Consider the following 19302-nt stretch of genomic DNA (forward strand, 5'->3'; position numbering starts at 1 on the left):
CAGAGGTAAATTAGATTGATATTGTCCCCTATTCCTGAATCCAATATTACACTATATGTTATATAACTAGATTTTAAATAAAAATTTGTAAAAGAAATATTACACATGCATCAAAAATAAAGTAAAACAGAAAGAATATTGTCCCACAGTATCAAGCCTTTGCTATTTTTTTTCTCTGTGCTTGATTTAGTAATTGTATTAGCTTGTCTTCCACCTGTCTTTCCTCTGCTGTGTCCAGTTTACTCTGAAGCCCATCCAGTGAAATTTATTTCAGATATGATAGATTTCATTTCAGATTTTTATTTTTCACTACCAGACTTTCCATTTGGCTTTTACTTTTCTCCACTGAAAATCCTAATCTGTTCATCTTTTTTTTTCCTATTCTTTAAAAAGTAGTAAAGATCTTTTAAAATAATTGTGTTAATTTCAACCTGGGGGTCATCTCTGCATTTGCTTTTAAATATTTTCTATTGATTGTGGATGTAACTTTTCTTTGTATGCTTAATTTTTTATTGTGTACTGGACTTTGTGGATATGTTGTGAAGACCCTGGATTCTATTTTCTTCTAAAATATGTTTCTTTTGGCTGTTAAATTACCAATGGATAATCCTGATGCTATGAAAGCTTTAAATTTTGTTACAGTGAGTTTATCCTTTTGCCCACAGGCCTAACAAAAGTATGGTCCTTAGATCTAGGACATTGTGCTTCCTACTTATTATGGTCCTTTTTGGATTTGCATGGGAAACCCAAAATATTTACTAAACGTCTCTTAGTGGAACTTAAATTTCAAACTCTGTAACCTCTCTACAGTTCCTTAAACTACTGCTTTCTGCTAGGCTTGACTATTATACTGCACAGGTACAATTTTGGAGTCCACCAAGGATATGAAAGAAATTTGTAGGCATATTCTAGGGCTTATAGTTCCGAAATTCTAAGAGTTCTCTCCTCATTTCCAGCTGTTCTACAAGCCCCAAATGACTCCTCAGCCCAGAAAAACTGTCACATTCTGCTTAAAGTCTATTTCGAAGCACACTGCACAAACTGGAAACTGTCCTTGGGGCAAAAGCTAGTTAATGTGGATCTCTTCTAGGACATAATTTTGTGCAATTTCTGCCTATTCCTGCTTGCTTCCTATAGTCTTCTAATTATTGCTTTTTGTATTTTCTTCAGTTTATAATTATTGGCAAGAGTTAGTCCAATACAAGCTACTGCTAGACTGCAACCTCTGAAACATTGTTTCAAATAAGCAGATTAAAGGCAAAATAAAATTTATCATATATTTCCATTACATAAAGTGGGATAGAAACCCACTTTACATTGCTAAACCCTTTAGTTCATCTTTTTCCTGAAGAAAAATACAAAAGACCAAATTAAAATTTGAGACAAGCATTTCAAGGAAAATCCTTTGACTTAAGGGTCTAAAGCCAACCTGTAAAAGGCTCATTCTACCAAAAGAACTCATTTTTGTACAAAATATAAAGAATTCTAGCCAAAAACAAAGACTGCTACATATTTACTTATATTGGAATGCTAGTATCTGCTTTTCCCCCACTTCTTCCCAAGCACAAAGCATAGTCAGAAATCTAATAACCTCCGTGGGTAGACTGTCTTAGAATAAGCTTTTACCCGGGGTGCCCGGCTGGCTCAATAGGTGGGCATCTGACTTTGACTCAGGTCCTGATCCTGCAGTTTGTAGGTTTGAGCCCTGCATGGGCTCTGTGCTAACAGCACATAGCCTGAACCCTGCTTCAGATTCTGTGTGTCTCCCTCTCTGCCCTCTCTCTCTCTGCCCCTTCCCCACTTGCACTCTGTCTCTCTCTTAAAAATAAATAAAAACATTAAAAAAATAAGCTTTTACCCTTAAGATATCTGGAAAGAAAGTACGATTCTTTCTCTTGGCTTAAAATCCAGTACATCAATAAGTTTTAATGTGGTTTACAAAACTCTGCCATGTTAACATGAGCACACTAACACTGAATGTTTAAGTGTTACCTTTCATTACGTTAATATGACAGAGAGCTCTATGCAGAACCCAAAAGGTCACAATCCAATATTAATTCAGAAAGCCCAGACAACTTCTATCTTTATTGAAAAAAGACCAAACCAACCCCTTATACCTTCTATTATATTATTATCCTATCCATGGTCCTTCAATGAAAAACAGAAGCTTAAAATAAAACTTGGTCATAATAAGTCACAGAAAGTAGTTCTCTAGCTCTAAGCTCAACTTCAGACTTTAGTCAGGGAAGTAAAATAATTTCTATACTGTATGGTTATTCATACAATAATAGAATTCTGACTCAGTGTTTATGACAATATTAACTTGTCTACCTTTTAACATTTGAAATCTTTGTTATCTAAAAATTATGCCAATAAACTGCATTAAATTCCTGTAGGTAGAATCATGATAATTTTAAAGATATTTTAAAAGTTGAGCTTGAAGCACACAGAACTTTAATATGACTGACCACTTATTCACATATGAATAATGCTAACCCTTTTCTAAATTGAAAATACAAAGGGAGATTTTATGAGCTTTATTGAGAATGTCTTAACTCTGGATATTCCCAATTCTTGTCATCATATATGTATAATGCATCATCTTTTATTATCAAGATTTTATAATTGATGCTTTAAAGTTTGAGACCTTAAAAAGATACAACTTATGACTGAAAATAGGCATGGTTCTAGCTTAAAAAACTTTTTTTTCTATTTATCTCAAGCCTCACTTCTGCTACCCAGGAAGTTCTAAGGTCATGATTAGAACATTTAAATTACAGCTACAAATAGCATATTATCTAAAGAAATGATACATCTTCTATATTTACATAAATCTTTAACAGGAACAAGAGGAAATTTAAGAAGAAAGCATGTCTTCATTATAAAGTTCTTATCTAGCCAGGGCAAGTTTTTAATGTTTTCTCTCAACACCAAAGGTATTTTCCCTAAGTGAAAACATCTTTGTTACTACAGTAAAATTCTTCTTTCCACCCATGACATCTTACACAAAAGCACCAAAGAAAATTTCTGTAAACAAACTTTTAACCAGTAAACTAAGGGCAAATATCCATTTGCCTTTATTACAATATTTAAAAAGCCATGATATGAGTTACTACTTTCTACAATGACAGTTTTATAATAAAATCCACGCATACTTATACAAACAAGAAACGGAATTACTGTACATTTTGGGGGAACAAAGGCAGGTTAACAGACTAACTTTTTAGTTAACAAAGTGAGCACAAGAAACCTATAAAATGTATGCAATGTATAAAAATTCAGTAATTTTTAAAGTTTCAATGAATTCATTATTCATTAGGAATAAAAGATGGTAGATCCACTGGCTTATAATTATCCTGCAAACAGTAAGAAAGCAATAAATTAGGACTGTCTCAGCTTTCAGTACTTCCCTTCTCTCACACAGGAACCACTTTACTGGCAGTTAAAATAGGCCTTCTTAAATATTAGAATAAGTCTGGCAGAAAATAAACTCCATTAGGAATAAATTAACAGTCTACAACAGATTTCTGACAAATATATTAGAAACAAATACTGCAAGTCACACGAGGATTGATCTACACAGAGTAACTTAAACCTTCTGTCTCCTTTTCTATTTTACTAGATTTGCTTCGTTGCTATCAACAAATGGCTTTCTAAATTGGCAGCAAGGTAACAGAAAAGGAAAATGCAGTTGTATCCTGTCTGTAGATTTATGAAAAAGAAAAAACCTTCAAAACACTTTTTCCTATTACTGTTACATAGGAAGAAGTTTCATTTGGCACACTGGATTTGTAAAGAGAAAAGAAAAAAAAGTAGAGTGTTTGGTATTTTAATCATCTGTAGTAAAGACAACAGTAGGAAAGGAAAATAGAAAAATCACTACTTTAAGAAAAGACATCAGAAGACAAACAACCAAAGGCGCTTGTGTCTTCTACCATTCACTGTCTCTGGAATACTTTCATCTGCAGCACAATATACAAATTATTATTTACATTATGATTATATTGGTAAAGAAGACCAGAATCAGTTTTTGTTGTGCTCAAACTTACAGTGCCCACTGGGATAACTATGCACATAAGCAAGAAGGCCTTCAACAAAATCCTCCATTTGCATTGTATATTTTATTTGAATTTGTTGTATGGTTCATCTGCTGGGGTGCACAAGTAATTATAAGACTTAGAAGTCCTGTAAACTTAGGCTGAATTTCTGTAGCTGATAACTATTCAATGAAGATGGTGTGTTTCTTTCTTTGAAAGCAAAATGTTCTGCAGGTTTACAAAGGTCTTTCCTTAAACAGTGGTATCGCCAAAGTCCTTGTTCCAACGTATGTATGCTTCTAAGGTTTGAGGGCTCACGCTGCGTTTTATCTTTTTCAAAGATTCAGTGAAGTCAGATAATCGAATATTTCTCATCTAGATTTAAAAAAACACATGACAATACAAATGATGAACATATAAACCGTAGTTAACTCAAAAATGGATTAAAGTAATGATACTATTGCTTATTAATGTTATAAATCTATATAAATATATTCTTAGAAAATCACACCAATCATCTTATTTTACATATTATTATAGGGTAGGCAAGTTTGCTATGTAGGAAATCTTACAAAAATGGTATACTAATATATGTGTTTAGCTTCTTAGGTATTAAAATTTTAAATCATTGTATATTCCCATTATATAAACAGAAGAGGGTTAAGCGTCTGATTTCAGCTCAGGTCATGATCTCACAGTTCATGAGTTTGAGCCCCACATCGAACTCTGTGCTGACAGAGCCTGGAGCCTGCTTCAGATTCTGTGTCCCCTTCTCTCTCTGCCCCTCCCCTGCTTGTGCTCTCTCTCTCTCAAAAAAATATAAAAGCATAAAAAATCCCAGAAGACACTCATTATACCAAATTTGACAAAATACAGACAGGCAGAAAAAAGAATCACAATCCCACCATTCAGAATTCTCAACTTTCACTGATCACAAGCATACTCTAGCTAAATTCATGCTAGGTTTATCAAAAAGGAAAAGAGTAAACAAGAAGCACACAAGATTTAAGGAAATACTGCTTGTTACATTTCTTGTCTCATTTTCTGCCCTTTTTAGTTGGCTATGAGAATGTAGAATAAAACAATGCTAAGTTAACATGTATCTGTATCTACTTAAGGATTTTTAAAACCCAAAAGGAGTTTGGCACAAAATGACCCATTTTAATAACTGTCACTAGTACATACATGTGTATTTTGCCCAAAAAGAAGTTAAAGGAGAATCTGAGACAATATGTCACTGACATTTATATATATTCTTGTTATTACTCTTATAAAACCCAACCTAAATACTTCACGCCCTCTCTGATATCCTGATATGCACAGATTGAGAAAATCACCCACATCTGTAATTTGTAGCCTAATCTTAGTCAAAAAGTAAAACGATATACTATTACTACATAATCACTATATGAACCCTACATGTTTAGCTATAAAAACATGCTGGCCCTTCCTAAAGCCCAACGTGTGGAAGGATGATGAATTACCTATGATATTCCTGAATAAAACTTCCTATAGAAATTAAGGTTTTAGGGGCACCAAGGTGGCTCAGTTGGTTAAGCAGCCAACTTCGGCTCAGGTCATGATCTCATGGTTCGTGGGTTTGACCCCTGCGTTGGGCATTGTGCTGACAGCTCAAAGCCTGGAGCTTGTTCAGATTCTGTGTTTCCCTATCTTCCCCTCCCCCACTTGTGCTGTCTCTCTTTCTCTCAAAAATAAACATTAAAAAATAAATAAATAAAAAGGAAAAAAGAAATTAAGGTTTTAAAGGTTCTGATGAAATTCTAATTGAATTGTAAAGTATGGTGTGTGTATATATATATACATATATATATATATACATATGAAATTTATATAGGATATTTTGAAGTTAATAAGAGACAAATGTATATAGGTGAAAGCAACTGGCAGCTAATTTGAAAAAGAGAAAAACAGCAAAGATGTCTTATGAAAAAATAATAAAGTTAAGCTGGATATGAACTGTATGCTTTAAAAACAAAGTACATTATACCCTGAATTTTTATAGCCAAAAATTTTTAGCATTAACTTTTAAAAACACAGAATTCCAATACAATCATTTGAGTTCCTATTCTTACAAACTATAAATGTCAAACTGAGTTCATTTCACCTAAGTGTGTATGTATATTAGTACCTGATAATACACTTAGTTATTAAAGTTGTACTGAATAATGGCTAAATAAAAGTCTAGTGCCTGGGTGGCTCAGTCAGTTAAGTGTCCGACTCTCAATTTCAGCTCAGGTCATGATCTCACAGCTCATGAGTTTGGCCCTGTGACAGGCTCTGTGCTGTCAGCTCAGAGCCTGGAGCCTGCTTCGGATTCTGTGTCACCCTCTCTCTCTGCCCCTCCCCGGCTTGTGCTCTCTCTCAAAAATAAATAAACATTAAAAATATTTTTTAATAAAAATATATTTTCAAAAATGATGGAATGGTGGTTACAGTATGTGTGAGGACATTCTTAGTAATGTAGTTGATTAACTACCATGCACAAGATACTGAAAATAACTAAGTTTACTTAGAAGCTTAGAGAAAAAAGTGCCAAAATGTTCTCAAATACTTTTTTTTTAAATTTTTTTATGTCTTTATTTTATTTTGAGAGAGTGAGACCGAGAGAGAGACAGAGAGCAAGCTGGGGAGGGGCAGAGGAAGAGACATCTGAAAGAGGCTCCAGGCTCTGAGCTGTCAGCACAGAGCCCGACGCGGGGCTCAAACCCATGGCCTGTGAGCCAAAGTCAGACACCCAACCGACTGAGCCACCCAGGTGCCCCAAGTACTTTTATACTCTATGTTAACAGTTCACTGTCCCTTCAACAGCTGTTGAAACTTGGGCAATCAAAAGTATCTCTGACATGTAAGTTACAAATATAATTTAAGACTGATTTTAAAAGTTTGCTTACAAGTTATTACAGTCATTCTGTATGTCCCACTTTACATTTTGCAGGCAATCTTTCTCAAAAGAAATGCATTTGCATCTCATAAGAGGGCTTACCACATTAAGAAAAGGTAATGAATTACATTAAAATGGTATTCCTTTTATAAAGAGGAAAACAAACACTGAAAAACTAATAGAATATTGAGGGATTAACTTGTTACAAAGGGTAAAATCCTCAAGTTTTCTATGATTTTCTTCTGTTTAGTAGTTACATAACAAGACTTGATAGAAAATGACTTAATGACTATGTACAGTATTTCTTGTCCATTACCAAAGAACACTCTAAGAGACTGTAATTTGATATGCCTTTATATTTTGAAATGAAGCAAAGGTATCTTTTTTAGCTTCTAACCAAATCACAGACAAAAATCCACACAAAAGAGAAGTCTTACAGTATAGAGAACCAGAGCAAAGAAAAGATAATTATAAAACAATATACCTCGCTGGCAGACATATTCTTGACTTGTTCTGGTTTCAGTTCTGTAAAATATAAGACAGCCACTTAAAAAAAAGGTAAGTTTAAATTGCTATAAAGCAAAACCAAGTACAATGATCTAAAAGTATAAGTTTGATATAAATTATTTATATTAAAAGGAAGACATACAATATTAAGCAGTTTATACATGCTTAGAATAATATTCCTTCCTAGTAACCAGGAGGCATTCAATTTCTTTGCACATTACCTAAGAGTCCTAAATTGTACAAATTTAAGAGGGAACTTAAGAGGTTCAACAGGTTCTTTACAGAGGCTCTAGATTATTTTTTTCAGGCCAACAATTTTTGTCTGCTTCAGAATCATAGCTAAATTATTCTGAAAAAATGCAAATCGTTTACCTATTAGCTACTGTTTGAGTCCACTATCTAAACAAGATTTTATGCCTCTGGCAGCAAGAGTTTGACTAGAATGCTTTACCCAGAATCTTACACTTATTTTTCTCCAAAGCAGCAACTCTGAGTCAGTACATGGTCTCACAGCCTAAGATGTGTTCTGGAGGCTGCATGTTCCGTGTCCGATCTTATCACCACAGCCAGCGATGTGAGTGCACAGTTAAGAGCCTCACCCACACACTGCCTGTGCTGCCCGTGGAAAAGCAGCTGAAAACATCTAACGTGGTATCAGAGTGCTGTTCCAGAATCGACAAATAACCCTGAATCAACACAAAGCAATTCCTCAAAAGATAGAATAATGTAAGTAAAAACTTCTCTTAGACACTTTAAATTCAAGTGATATCAGAGTATTAAAGTTGAAAAAAATCCCAGAAAAAAAAAAAAAAAGAAAAAAATCCCAGAGCAGGTAAGAACATTTTCCCTTTATTTTTCTGTTTTACTTGCTTAAAAATATTTTCTTTTCATTTGTGTTTTCTCCTGGCTACCTACTATCAAGAAGGAAAACAGGGGTGGCTGGGTAGCTTAGTCAGTTAAATGTCTGACTCCAGCTCAGGTAATGATCTCATAGTTCGTGAGTTCCAGCCCTGCATCGGGCTCTGTGCTGACACACTGGAGCCTGGAGCCTGCTTCGGATTCTGTGTCTCATTCCCTCTATGCCCCTCCTCTGCTCATACTCTCTCTCCCAAAAATAAAAGAACATTAAAAAAAATTTAAAAAAAAAGTGAAACATTTGACAGATGGTAATTTATTGTGATGAGCATTGTTTAATGTAGAGATGTCTAATCACTGTTGTACACCTGAAACGAATATAACCTTGTATGTTAATTATATTTCAATAATAAAAAAAATTTCAATTAAAAAAAAAGAACTGAAACGTTTTTTATGATAGGGGGTCACAGTCCACTGATCCATGGACTGTCTTTGTATGGTCTATGAGCTAAGAATGATTTCACATTTTTTTTTGTGAAAGCACACTTTTGTATAAAAAAAAAAACCAAAAGAATATGCAACAGAGAGTATATGTGGCCCACAAGCCTAAAATATTTATCAGACCCTTTACTGAAAAGTTTGTTGATTCTCAGTCTAGAAATTACTTAATACCAGGGCACCTAGTTGGCTCAGTTAGTTAAGTGTCCAACTTCGGCTTAGGTCATGATCTCGCAGTTCTGTGAGCTCTGTGCTGACAGCTCAGAGCCTGGAACCTGCTTCAGATTCTTTGACACTCTCTTTCTCTGCCCCTCCCCCTCTTGTGCTCGCCCTCTCTCACATACACTCTCTCTCTCTCTCTCTTTCTCTCTCTCACAAGGATAAACATTAAAAAAAAAATCTACTTTGTATCAAGTTTTCCAGCAGCTTCAATGCTCTCCTACTAAACACACACACACACACACACACACACACACACACACACACCTCTCAATAGGGCTTCTTAAACCTTGAAAGCGGTCTAATAAATAGGTCTAAGTGTTTCAAGCTCTGTACAGGTACCTCGGATAGGACCCAGTGCTGCATCTTTTGCCAAAGCTGTCAGATCACTTCCTGAATATCCATCAGTCATTCTGAGAATGGAAAGGAAGAAAGAATAAATTATTTTCATCTTTGCAGATTTAAAATCCTCCATGTAGAAAGAGGATAAAATCTAGTTTGCCTCTGTCATCAAGCAGACAGCTACGCACTTTTAAGGGCACAGAAAGGTCCACTTGCTGATAAAAAACAAACCTGTCTGGTAGGCAGGCTCCTTAGAATGAACGCCTTAAATTTTCATCATAAGAACCATTCTTTAGATTAAGGTGTATTATATCTCCAGGAAGCTCCATTAAATTGTAAATACATCCCCTGGAAAGGTAACAGCCATAAGCCATTACTGGCCACTGACACATAACCATTAATTAGTACTCTGTAAGTTACTTAAGTTAATGTTTCTTTATCTTGACAAAGAAAACTGCCAGTCAAGGTAGACCCCCCCCTTTTTTTTTTTTTAATTTTCAAGTAAGCTCTGCACCTACTGTGGGCCTGAACTCACAACCCTGAGATCAAGAGCTGCATCCTCTACTGACACAGCCAGTCAGGCGCCCAAAGTACATTTCTTTAAAATACAGGACAGACAGGGTGAAGGAAGGGCCTGGGGTAGAAGACATTGGCAAAAAGAGGCACACCTGAATGGGATGCCACAGTGGAGAGTCCTGGGCAGCCAAGAGATTATCAAAGGGAACTAAGAACTAGGGAGGGCAAAGGGGAAGAAGAAAGTAAAACAGGAAAGGAAAGCATTTATCACGTACTATGTTAAATAACTATAGAGATCAAACATTAGCTGAATTCTTTACTGGAGTAACAAAGAAGAGCCTCAATATTTCGAAGTATTGAATTTGTTCTTTCTTCATGGGAATCTGGGACTCAGAGTGTTTACTAAAATTACTAGCTATTCACATACTTCAAAATTACTTTGTGAGATTTTTCAGTGACTAAAATTCAACAAGTCCACTTCCTATATTGTTTCTACTTAAGTACATCACTTATAAAAGAAGATATAAAATGAAGTGTGAAAATGTGTTGGTGTGGGCAGAGATGAGTGTCTTAAAAAACTTTAACAATTTTAATACTACTTATAAGTTTTAATAAACTTATAAAAAGCATGTACTACCATCAGATATTTAGGTCATGTCTTATAAAGGATCTAGAAATTTAAATTTAGATACCGTATATACCAATGAGAGATAAGAAAAAACATAAAGGAAGCAGAGAATGAGACAAGCAGTTTTTTGAAAAATAAATTACTTATTTCGTACTTGAATCTACTTTAAACAAAAAAGAAAAAGAATTTCTTAAAAAAAAAAAAAGAAGAAGAAGGCTTTAATATAAACCAAATCAAATTACTCACCTAGCAAGTTGGGCTAGTTCTTTTTGGGTCAATGGGCTTCCTTGTTTACATAATAGGTTTTTAAGTAAAAGTAGTCGTGTCTGAAAAGAAATATTAAGAAATTATCAGTCTCAAGAATTAGCTTAATGAAATATCCAAAAATTAGGTTCAAATCCTGACCCTTATTTATGAGCTGAATGATCACACACAAATCACTCTAATTCTTAGAGCCTCGCTCATATCTGTAATCAGAGTCAAAACTACCAGTTTTTGAGAGTTCTTGAGACTTAAAGATAATCCAAATAAGGCACTAAGGAATCAGTTGCTGCTACTATCAAGGATGTTAAGAGTCTGAGCTAGACAACCACAATAAAAAAAAAAAAACACTTTTCTCTAGGTATGAAGTCATATAACACTAATCTCCCCATTGTAAGTGTAACATTCAATGACTTTTAATAAATATACAGCTTTGCAACCATCACCGTAATCCGTTTTTAGAATATTTCTATCACCCCAAAAAGTGCAATCATGCCTATTTGCAATTAGTCCACACTCCCATCCACCCCTAGCTTTTGCAAACCATGATTTCCTTTGTTTCTAGAAATTTTCCTTTTCTGGACATTTCATACAAATGGAATCATGATAGGTTATCATTTACATCTGGTGTCTTTCACTTAGTATGTTTTTGAGGTTTTCCCATATTACAGCATGTGTAAGTATCTCAATCTTTTTATTTGCTAAACAGTATTCCATTAAATGCATAAACCATATTTGTTTATCCATTGTCTAACTGATGAACATTTTAGATTCCTTATAATTCTTGGCTATTATTTATAATGGTGCTGTAAGAATTCCTATACATGTCTTTGTGTAGAAATATGTTTTCACCTGCCTTGGGAAGATTCTGAGGAATGGAACTATTGGGTCTTATGGCAAGTTAACATTTATCTTTTTAAGAAATTGCCAAACTGTTTTCCAATTTGGCTGTACCAATAATTGGAAGATCAATACTGTCAAGATGGTAATCCTTGTTTCCATATCAAAAAAAAAATTCAAACGTAGATACATACCTCTTCGTTTGGTAAAGACACATATACCCGTTTGATGAAACGCCTGAAAAAAGGAATCAAACAACTTCAGAAACATAGTTTTGAATTTATAGGTAATTCTGTTCAAGTAACAAATGACAAGAAAAAAGTTTTAAGTACAATAGTCAAGGTATCTGAATGCATTTTAGTAGTCATTAAAGTATAAAGTTATTTTGAGTTACTATTTTTAAGACATTATTTTTACATAATCTCTACATCCAACGTGAGACTTCAACTCATAACCCCAAGATAAAGTCACATGACTAAGCCAGCCAGCTGCCCCTTGAGTTACTCTTTAAAACTCTCTAGATAATGTTTAAAAATCCTTAACTCAATACTGTCAGGTTCTTATATGTTTTTAATAGAAATAATGCTATTAAAACAAAAAATCTGATATGTGAGGCAGAATAAAGAGACCTCCGCTGTCTTCTTAAAATGGAAAACAACTAAAACCAACAAGGACCACAGAAACAGAAATGCAAACTTTACTATCAACAAACTCAGTAATATTTACACAACTAGAGTGTAGGAAGAAGGGCTGCCTAGGGCACTGAAAATTTTATTGGCGAAAGAGGATACCCACACGATTTGCTGCTGCAGATTCCAGACACAGCTATTAGGGCACAGAGTTTTCCAAAGGAAACAGAGCACAATCTGAGGAGGCATAAAGCCAACCTCCCCATATTTAAACAAGCATGTGAAGAACAGCTCTGCAAATCATGTGAAACGTAGTCAGGCGGGAGCAGGGGAATTGCAAGGCAGGTGAGGCTGAACAAAGAAACTCAAAGACACATCATCTTTGTAAGAAGACATCAATCAGTCTGGCAAGATCACAAACTGTCCTGCATTGACTAATCTTTATCAGGTATGGTTTGACTGTGACTCAGGGAGACTGCCTGATATTCATACGACAATTCAAGATACTCGCTCAGTAACTCTTCTATAGTATCACTCCACAACTAGGTTTTCCAAGAAAACTCCCCTTTATTCAAATAAAAAATAGTCAGCAAAAGAGGCACATGGCTATTCTTTTAAGTACTAAAAAACAGGGAAAAATTACAATAAATATAAAATAGAGAATATACACAGGAAGATATTGTCATAGAGCAAATTAAATTTGTGACCAAGTTATCTTCCTATGAAATAAAATTATTTAATGAAAAAAAGCAAGAGCTCAATGAGATATAAGGTCTCAAGGCAATGATATATATACAAAAGCTCAAGGAAACATGACAACAGAAGATGAATAATGGGATCGGAGAGATTCGGAAAGCAATGAAAAGGAAGAAAACCACCAAAGACACAGAGGTTACAAGAGTAGTCGCACAAAGATTGGACACAAACCCAGTAAGAAATAAGGACAACAAACAAGAAGACAAACAAACAGACAGACCTAAGAGTTACGAAGGACAAGAAAGGATATTAAAGATATGGAAGACAGAAAGATGCAACACAATGCATAAATTGTGTGAAAGAAAAAAAACCCCGAATAATATATCAGGGAAAAACAAAGGTAGTATTCAAAATAACTTTTCTAAAACATAAGAGGTTCCTAACTCTCAATTTAAACAAACATCAAATCCCAGAAAAAATAAACACAGATCAACATCTTTTTCAATTAATTAGATTTCAATGGTTAAAAATTATATACAGTAAAGAGAAAAATAATCAAGTTAATCCATAAATGTGAATAAAAAGCAGGCTGGCTTCAGACTTTTACACTGCAACATTTAATCCTAGAAACAATGGAGCAATGTAATAAATTCATCAGGAAAAGAAAGGGAGGCCCAAGAATTTTATGCTGAGTCAAACCGTCCTTCTAGTAGGAAGGGAATAAATTGGTTCAATCATACAAGAACACAGAACATAGTTTCCATGAATTCTGTTTTTATTGGCTTTTCAGGAAGCCCAGTAAAAGAAAATTAAGAATCAATTCTGGTGTTTTAAGATAGTTTAATCCTAATCAGAAGAAATAGACAACTTGCCTGCAACCAAACTGAAAACTAGTTTTCATGGCATCATTGCCTCTGTCTTCAAAATCTTTAGTCGGTAACAAGAGGCCAAAGGATGAATACCAAGAGGGAAATAATTTGTCTTCAAATTGAGAGTGAAGGAAGTAAGACATATGTGAGATGAACACAGGAGCAAATACACCTGTAATTGATGTGTTTCTACATGAAGCCCCCCACCTGAGAACAGCCTCATCAAGCTCTTGTGGCCTGTTAGTTGCACCCATTACAAGCACTCTGTCATCTCCAGCAGATTGTACCTATAAGACAAAAAATTTTTCAATACTTTTAGGTAAAGTAATAACAAAAATATGATAGTTATCTGTATTTCTAATTTGAGTCTTTTAAAAAAATTTTTTAATGTTTATTTATTATTGAGACAGAGCAAAACAGAACATGAGTCGGGGAGGGTCAGAGAGAGAGGGAGACACAGAATGTGAAGCAGAATCCAGGCTCCGAACTTGTCAGCACAGAGCCTGATGCAGGATTCAAACTCACAAACCGTGAGATCATGACCTGAGCCAAAGTCACTCAACCGACTGAGCCACACAGGCGCCCCTAATTTGAGTCTTAAATAACTCAAATATATACACTAAAATTCTACCACCTTAAAAATACCATAATCAATACTTACACCATCAAATTCTATTAGAAATTCAGTTTTTAGACGTCTACTAGCATCATGTTCTCCTTCTCTTCTTTCACACAAAAGACTATCAACTTCATCTAAAGGAAATAAAAGGATAAGACTTTAAAGTCACGCTATATGAGTCATCTGAGATTAATCTAGTTTACTATTTAAGTTATTAGTATTGTAGGTCCTACACAATTCATTAGTCTATAATGCTGCACTTCTTGATAAAGTTTTCCTTCTGAATGAATAATCTTTCTTTTCATACCTCTCCGATTTGGAGAGGGAAATTTCAGAAATATTCAACTAACCTGGTTAGAAAACATGTTCTTACCTATAAAAATTATAGAAGGCTGAAGTTCTCGAGCCACAGCAAAAAGAGCTCTCACCAATTTCTCTCCTTCTCCCACCTAAAAACAAGGCATTATACACTGTAGTACACATAAAGTGCAACATTATTCCAGCTGTTTAAATTTCATGTGTGAAAGTCTAGAATTTAGGAATTTACTTTCCTTTCTTTGCAAAAACCAAAGATTTGGTTTAAGGAATTGGGGGAGGAGGGTTACTGAACTGTCCCTTATAATTAAAAAAAAAAAAAAAAAGAAAAGAAAGACTATTATTTAATACAGTCTGCTAAGTATTTTTTATTTTTTTGGTGCTGAAACGTAGAACTGGTCTAATTAAGTACTTTAAAAAATGAAACAGGTCTCTGCTTTGCTTGACCCTACACTCTGAAGACTTGAGAATGGAATTGCTATTAGTGGTATAACTAGTGAGAAGACAGAATATTAGGGGAGAGAAAGATATTTCTTAAGCTCTCGGTTGCAGGGTAGACCAGATAAGTTGCAAAGTGCTCTACTAAACTAAACTTACTTAAATTAACTCTCACAGTATCACTGTCAATAAATATGAAAGTATTTCTAGGTAGCCAAGGAGGTCTATGAACACCCACTGCAACACTCCAGGGATGAAACGCTGTAATAAAACAATTCAATGCATTAAAAGCAACTAATAAAACGGGCACGCGGTTTGGGGTAATCCACTGTAAAAACTCTTTGTCCTCTAAGTGGCATCAGGTTTTGAATTGAAAACGTCATTTAAAAAAAAGAATGGCGTCAGATTTAGAATCACAAAGCAAATATTGTGAAGGGCATGTAGGAGATCACCTGCTTACAACAACACTTTATAGATGAGTTGAGGCCTAAAAGTGATATTTTCTTAAGGCCAGCTCAGTACCTAAGAGGTTGGAATCCCTATCTCCTAACTTCCAAGACAGTGGTGTCCATTACACTATGTACATAATGTTGGGTACACCTACTTGAATAACAATTTCACTTACAAAATTCCACAAAGAAAGTAAAATATAGCCAAGAAAAGAGGTATCATTTAACAGTTACTTTTAATTACTTTATCAAAATGAGAACTCTGCCAATACCTGATCTTGAACTATAGTCTTCAAAACTATAAGACAATTTCTGTTGTGTTTATTGGTACTTTGTTACACAGCCCCAGCAAACCAAAACAGTATTTGACAGCACAATCCTAACATTAAAAGAGCCTAACTCTGTTGTGAAGAGTAACTAATGTCCATCATATCTAAATAATAGATATAAAACTCAAAAATATTTTTGTGTAATGTTATTATCATTTATACTTAGTAACAGTTAGCAACATATGACAATACTGGAAAAAGAACACTCACATATTTTGAAGTTAAACTTGCAGCACTTATATTGAAGAAGGTGGCATTGGATTCTGCAGCTACTGCTTTAGCCTTAAATATTACAAGGGCAAAACATTGTATTAGTTCACTAGCTTCCTTTAAAAAGAACCACATTTGAGGGGCACCTGCATGCCTCAGTCAGTTAAGCATTCAAACTTCGGCTCAGGTCATGATCTCATGGTTTGTGGGTTCAAGCCCCACAACAGGCTCTATGCTGCGAACTTGGAGCCTGGAGCCTGCTTTTTTTTTTCTTTCTGTTTTTTATTATTATTTTTTTTTGAGAGACAGAGAGAGACAGCATGAACAAGGGAGGATCAGAGAGAGAGGGAGACACAGAATCTGAAACAGGCTAGCTGTCAGCATAGAGACCAACACAGGGCTTGAACCCATGAACTGTGAGATCATGGCCTGAGCCGAAGCCGGACGCTTAACTAACTGCGCCATCCAGACACTCCTGGAGCCTGCTTCTGAATCTGTGTTTCCCTCTCTCTATGCCCCTTCCCTACTCGTGCTGCACCCCTCCTCAAATAAACACTAAAAATATTTACAAAAAAGAACATTTAATCAATTTAAACACTAGAATGGATTTTCCAAATATATAAAATATGACACAATTCCTGTTATATGGCAATCAATGTGTTTCTTCTCAGCAATGAGAAAAAGGTCTAGGAAGAGTTATGCTTCTTTCCCTTCTTTCCATTCTCATTTTTTCTAAGGGAGATGGATAGGGAGAGGTTAAAAAAAAAGGGTGTTCTCCCCTTCTTAGTTATAGAAAGATAACTGGTTGGAGAAAGAGAAACAGCTAAACTCTTTGCCTCTTTTCTCCTCTACAAGAGCTATAGAGGAAAAAGAGTTATCCAGATCTCAGTAAAAACTCGGGCAAAAGGACACTGAAAAAAATAATCTGTATGTCAATTATGCTTCAATAAAAAAGAAAGAAAAAAGTGTATTATCCTGATTATTTATTTAAAGTTTTTATTTATTTTGAGAGAGAGAGAGACAGAGGGAAAATGAAAGAACAAGCAGGGAGGAGCAGAGAACGAGGAAAGAGGGAGAAACCCAAGCAGGCTCCGCACTGCCAGCTCAGAGCCTGACACGGGGCTCAAATTCACAAACTGTGAGATCATGACCTGAGCCAAAATCAAGAGTCAGATGCTTAACAGATTGAGCCACCCAGGCGCCCCTCTGCTGAATATTTAAATAAAGCTGTTAACTTCGGGAGGAAAAAAAGAAAATCAACGGATAGGAAGATATCCAATATAGGAAGGTAAGCTCTTCTGAGATAAAAATGTTATTATTTAACTTGGCAAATTAATGAAAATTACACTGTTAAATTTAACCACTCCAAAACATGCTACTGGAGAGAACATAATGTGGTTTTCCATGTATTTCTTCATTGAAAACATGTTTAATAACTTAGGAGAAGTATATTAAGGCAAAAAACAAATCATAAAAATAACTCAGAGGCAATGTAAACTTTTTTCCCGTAACATTATATCTAATTATCTAAACAGAACATTCAAATTTTAAAAGAATTCTTACCAGCATTGTTTTTCCATTTCCAGGTGGACCAAAGAGTAACAATCCTCTGGCAGGAGCTCTAAGCCCTGTGAACAACTAAAATCATATACTTTAGTCACGACTATGATTCTGGAGACACTGTTTTCCCAGATACTTTAAGTCTGTCATCTAAGAAGCATCATTTTGGGGGCACCTGGGTGGTTCAGTCAGTTGAACATCCAACTGCGGCTCAGGCCATGATCTCACAGTTTGTGGTTTTAAGCCCTGCATTGGGCTCTGTGCTGACAGTTCAGAGCCTGGAGCCTGTTTCAGATTCTGTGTGTGTGTGTGTGTGTGTGTGTGTGTGTGTGTGTGTGTGTGTGTCTGCCCCTCCCCCACTTGCACGTGCTTGCTCTTAAAAATAAAAGTTAAAAAATAAATAAAAAGCATCATATTTTCTGTAGCATCCTCCTAAACAGAACTCCTCGGAGCTCTAAAGAGAACACATATAATCAATAAATTGGTATAATTATTAAAAACAGAAGAAAAACAAATTTTTAAGAATCCCATTGAAAATTAAAGCAAATTGGTTAAACAAGACATAATGAACACAGATATGCTTCTCTACTTCCTTTTGGAAATCTCATCAAAATAATAGTAAATGAATAAGGAAGATACAAATCTTCAAAATAAAGAGAACACAAAAGAAGACAATAGAAGACACAATAAATTTTTGTAGAGGGAGCACTGACAGTGTGGTAAACTATTTTGCAGAGCTGAGGGAGCTAAAACCCAAGTGCGTGCTTGTGAAGGGCTACGGAGATACCAGCAGCGAGCGGATGTGGACGAAAACCCTGGAAAAGTTCAGGACGTGGAGACGTGATGTCTCAGAGAAAGAGCAGAACGGCAGGCAGCCACAGAGGAAGTGCTTGGAAGTTTGCATGAGGACCAGCTAAACTGATGTGCCTGCCCCCTACCAAGATCCCTGGGGTCCAAGTGCTCCTCTCACAAACAAGAGGCAGAGATTTTGTTCTTCAGAGACACTACACCAGAGCCTCCAGACTCAAAGACATCAGCCATGGCAGAGGGTCCAGAGCGAAGCCCGAGACTGATACCACTTTGCTTTAGGAGTGAAGGAGTATGTACTTTTAAGTTGAACCATATGAAATGGCTAATATTTAACTTAAAAAAATAATTTTTTTAGTTTGTATTTTTGAGAGAGAGATAAAGCACGGGTGGGGAAGGGGCAGAGAAAGGTATAAAGAATCTGGCGGATATTCATCTTCTTAAAATAATATTTATTTTGAATGCTTTCAGATTTATAGATATTGAATGTAAAGTACAGAGTTCCCATATAACTCCCTACCTCCCCAATTTCCCCTATTATTAACATCTTACATTAGTGTGGTACATTTATCACAATTGATAGACCAATATTGATATATTATAAACTGAGGTCCATACCTTACATTAATTAAGGCTCACAATTTGCACCATGTATACACCATTATAGAATCATACAGAATAGTTTCATTGCTCTAAAAAATCCCCTGTGCTCTATCTATTCTTCCTTCCTTCTCTCTCCAAGTGGGAACCACTGATCTTTTTACTCTCTCCACAGT

The 19302-nt window shown here is 35.3% G+C and overlaps 1 protein-coding gene across 5 annotated transcripts in view; it reads right to left on the reverse strand.

The window, feature by feature from the left end:
• Positions 1-2522: 2522 nt before the first annotated feature.
• The window catches only part of SPAST (spastin), a 53032-nt gene continuing 36252 nt past the window's right edge, over positions 2523-19302 (reverse strand). For 4 of the 5 annotated variants that reach the window (XM_029937993.1, XM_029937992.1, XM_029937991.1 and 1 more), the window contains 10 exons: positions 17723-17797; positions 16160-16231; positions 14792-14867; positions 14461-14552; positions 14007-14086; positions 11800-11842; positions 10751-10830; positions 9361-9431; positions 7424-7464; positions 2523-4412 (listed from right to left, as the gene is read on the reverse strand). In XM_029937993.1, the coding sequence (XP_029793853.1) occupies positions 4290-4412; positions 7424-7464; positions 9361-9431; positions 10751-10830; positions 11800-11842; positions 14007-14086; positions 14461-14552; positions 14792-14867; positions 16160-16231; positions 17723-17797 (753 nt within the window). In that variant the 3' untranslated portion in view covers positions 2523-4289. Of the gene's footprint in view, positions 4413-7423; positions 7465-9285; positions 9432-10750; positions 10831-11799; positions 11843-14006; positions 14087-14460; positions 14553-14791; positions 14868-16159; positions 16232-17722; positions 17798-19302 lie in introns of all 5 variants that reach the window. The other variant, XR_003908006.1, reaches the window with a different exon arrangement.

The sequence above is a fragment of the Suricata suricatta genome, chromosome 4 (genome assembly GCF_006229205.1).
Source record: "Suricata suricatta isolate VVHF042 chromosome 4, meerkat_22Aug2017_6uvM2_HiC, whole genome shotgun sequence".
NCBI lineage: Eukaryota > Metazoa > Chordata > Mammalia > Carnivora > Herpestidae > Suricata > Suricata suricatta.